The following is a 2,366-nucleotide window of genomic DNA, read 5'->3' on the forward strand; positions in this document are numbered from 1 at the left end:
AAGGAGAAAAGAAGAAACAAACTTGGAAAGTCATGCAGAAAAATTTAGGAATTAATCTAAAATAGATTTTTATGCCAAAGACCTGGTCGTTTTTAACATATCCGAATAAGACTTCTCTCTTACAGAGGGGATTATCTTTATCAGATTTATTCTGCTCTATTTTAACTATATGGTGTTTCGCTGGAAAATTGAATGTACAAGTTTGCAAATCTTAATTTCAGTTTTTCTGATTTGTTTGTTTGCAAAGTTTTTTGCATATTTATTTTCCCACTTCGGGGAAGAAATTTTAACTTCTTTCAGAAAGAAGCAATTTTTCTAACCAAACACCACGTTAATCTCCTCAGACGTCAAACATCATAATTGGAGAAGTCTTGGTTTTATGGTAACCTGCCAACTTGCATGCGCCTTAACTAATCCACATTAACTCCCACCACCAGAGGTGTAGGTAACTCTGTCCAAAGACTTAGAAAGATGGGAGAAACTAGTGTTTTTTCCCTCCGCTACGATTTGAACCCTAATCTCCTGTGGACTGTTCCAACTTCATTGACCACTTGGTGTGTGACATATTCTATGTGTATTTATCACTTCAAAAAAGAAAATTCAAATCACCTCAGTTTTTTTCAAAGTTTGAAACTTTGCAACTGCACGCAAGCAGAACCTTGTGTATCCAAAATCACGCACGCATATTGCAAATTACCTTCTAAATAAATTAAAAAAGTATAATTAAAAACGCAAAGAAAAAATATATTGTTACCTGTGTAGATACGAGGACTGAATAATTGACGGGGAACTTCTTAAGCTGCTTCAAGACGTCAATGCACCTACTCTCCTCCGGTGACGAATCTGCACCGCCGTCAACAGCAGCTGCGTCGGCGGCTCGTTTTACCGTCTCGAACAGCTCAATTAGCTCCTTCTCCATACTTTTTTCTCCACTGTAAAACCAAATCAAAATTCATCAACAAAAATTACAAATTTCACATATGTATATACAAAGAAATTGCAAAACAGAAGCAACTATTTGAGAACTACAATAAAATTCTACGAATGTGAAGACGGAATTGAACCTGCCGCTGTGGAATTTGACGACCGAATAGAACCCTAGCTTTGACGTGGGAGCTGGAGGAGTTTTTGAGTTTTACGACTATGTTTTAGGAGAGGGAAGAGATAAAAGAGGTTGTTTGCGGCACGTGTGAGTGATCGGACGGCAGTGATGAGGAGAACGATGTGTGATTTGACGGTGGAGGATGTTTTATATTTTGGGGAAAATGCATTGTGTATTCTGATTTCTGAGGGAATTGGGAGAAACACAATAGGCACGTGACTTCCAGAAGATTTGGACCAATGTGTTTTCTTTTTGTGTAAAGCTTTTTGTATATGTGGTACTTTCAGCAAGCACATTACTGCCCCTTATTTCGACTAACTAATGGCCTATTTGGCCAAATTTTTAAAATCGAACTTATTTTAAGCGTATTTTTCAAAAGTATTTTGGTGAGAAGCAATTTGTGTTTGATTATTGAGTTAATGTTTAACCAAATTTTTAAAAAGCACTTACAAGTGTAGTTTTCTTGAGGAGAAATTAGAGGTGTTGACCGGACGGGCTGGTCCGAGCTGAACATGAAAAAAATAGCCCGTCGGGTTAGTGGGACGGGCTAGGTAGTGGGCTGGGTAATCGGGCTAATAGTGGGCTGGAATTTCAGGTTAAATTGGGCCCATACAGATTCGGGCTTATTGGATCCAGATTGGGCCGGGTTAAAAAAAAATAGTGTATTATGTTTATTTCCTTATTCATTGTAATTGATACTTAAGTGTTTGTAAACTTTTAAATAATAAAATAAGTATTTTAAGGCATAAAATTAAACTTTTAAACGTTAAAGTTTAAAGTTTTAAATTTGAATTTTGAATTTTAAAATTTTAAAATTGAAATTAAGTGGCTACATAAAAATATTTAATAAAACCAATATGTAAGGATCAACATCAAAGGCTTTCATTTCATATTTTCATTGCATAATAAAGAATACTACAAATTAGTTTGCAAGTTTTATTTTAATTTTTTTTTTTTAACTTGCAAAATAAAAGTTTACAACTATTATAAAAAAAATAAGAAAGAGTAAAGCACATGCTTTGCATCATTTTTGTAAGTTCATCCACATCAACCTGATGTTTTTGGTTTCAGGCATTGCTTGAATCGAACCATAAACCATTATATCTCCAATTTCTTGGTTCTCCATTTCATCTACCTCTTCACGCCCTTGATTTCACCGTTCAGATCTTATTCAATCTCTGAAGCACACTAGAATTTCCAAAGAGTTTCTATCCAATGAATGACGGGTATCTCCTAGTTGCTGCCTTGCTTGGATAAATGTGCT

The 2,366-nt window shown here is 35.2% G+C and overlaps 1 protein-coding gene across 1 annotated transcript in view; it reads right to left on the minus strand.

Moving 5' to 3' along the window:
* LOC109206785 (transcription elongation factor TFIIS-like) overlaps positions 1-1,321 on the minus strand; it is a 2,908-nt gene extending 1,587 nt beyond the window's left edge. Inside the window, exons 1-2 of the mRNA XM_019369649.1 lie at positions 1,065-1,321; positions 755-932 (exon numbers count right to left, since the gene is read on the minus strand). Coding sequence (XP_019225194.1) covers positions 755-919 — 165 coding nt within the window. The 5' untranslated portion in view covers positions 920-932; positions 1,065-1,321. The remainder of the gene's footprint in view (positions 1-754; positions 933-1,064) is intronic.
* Positions 1,322-2,366: the final 1,045 nt, after the last annotated feature.

The sequence above is a fragment of the Nicotiana attenuata genome, unplaced genomic scaffold, assembly GCF_001879085.1.
Source record: "Nicotiana attenuata strain UT unplaced genomic scaffold, NIATTr2, whole genome shotgun sequence".
Taxonomy (NCBI): domain Eukaryota; kingdom Viridiplantae; phylum Streptophyta; class Magnoliopsida; order Solanales; family Solanaceae; genus Nicotiana; species Nicotiana attenuata.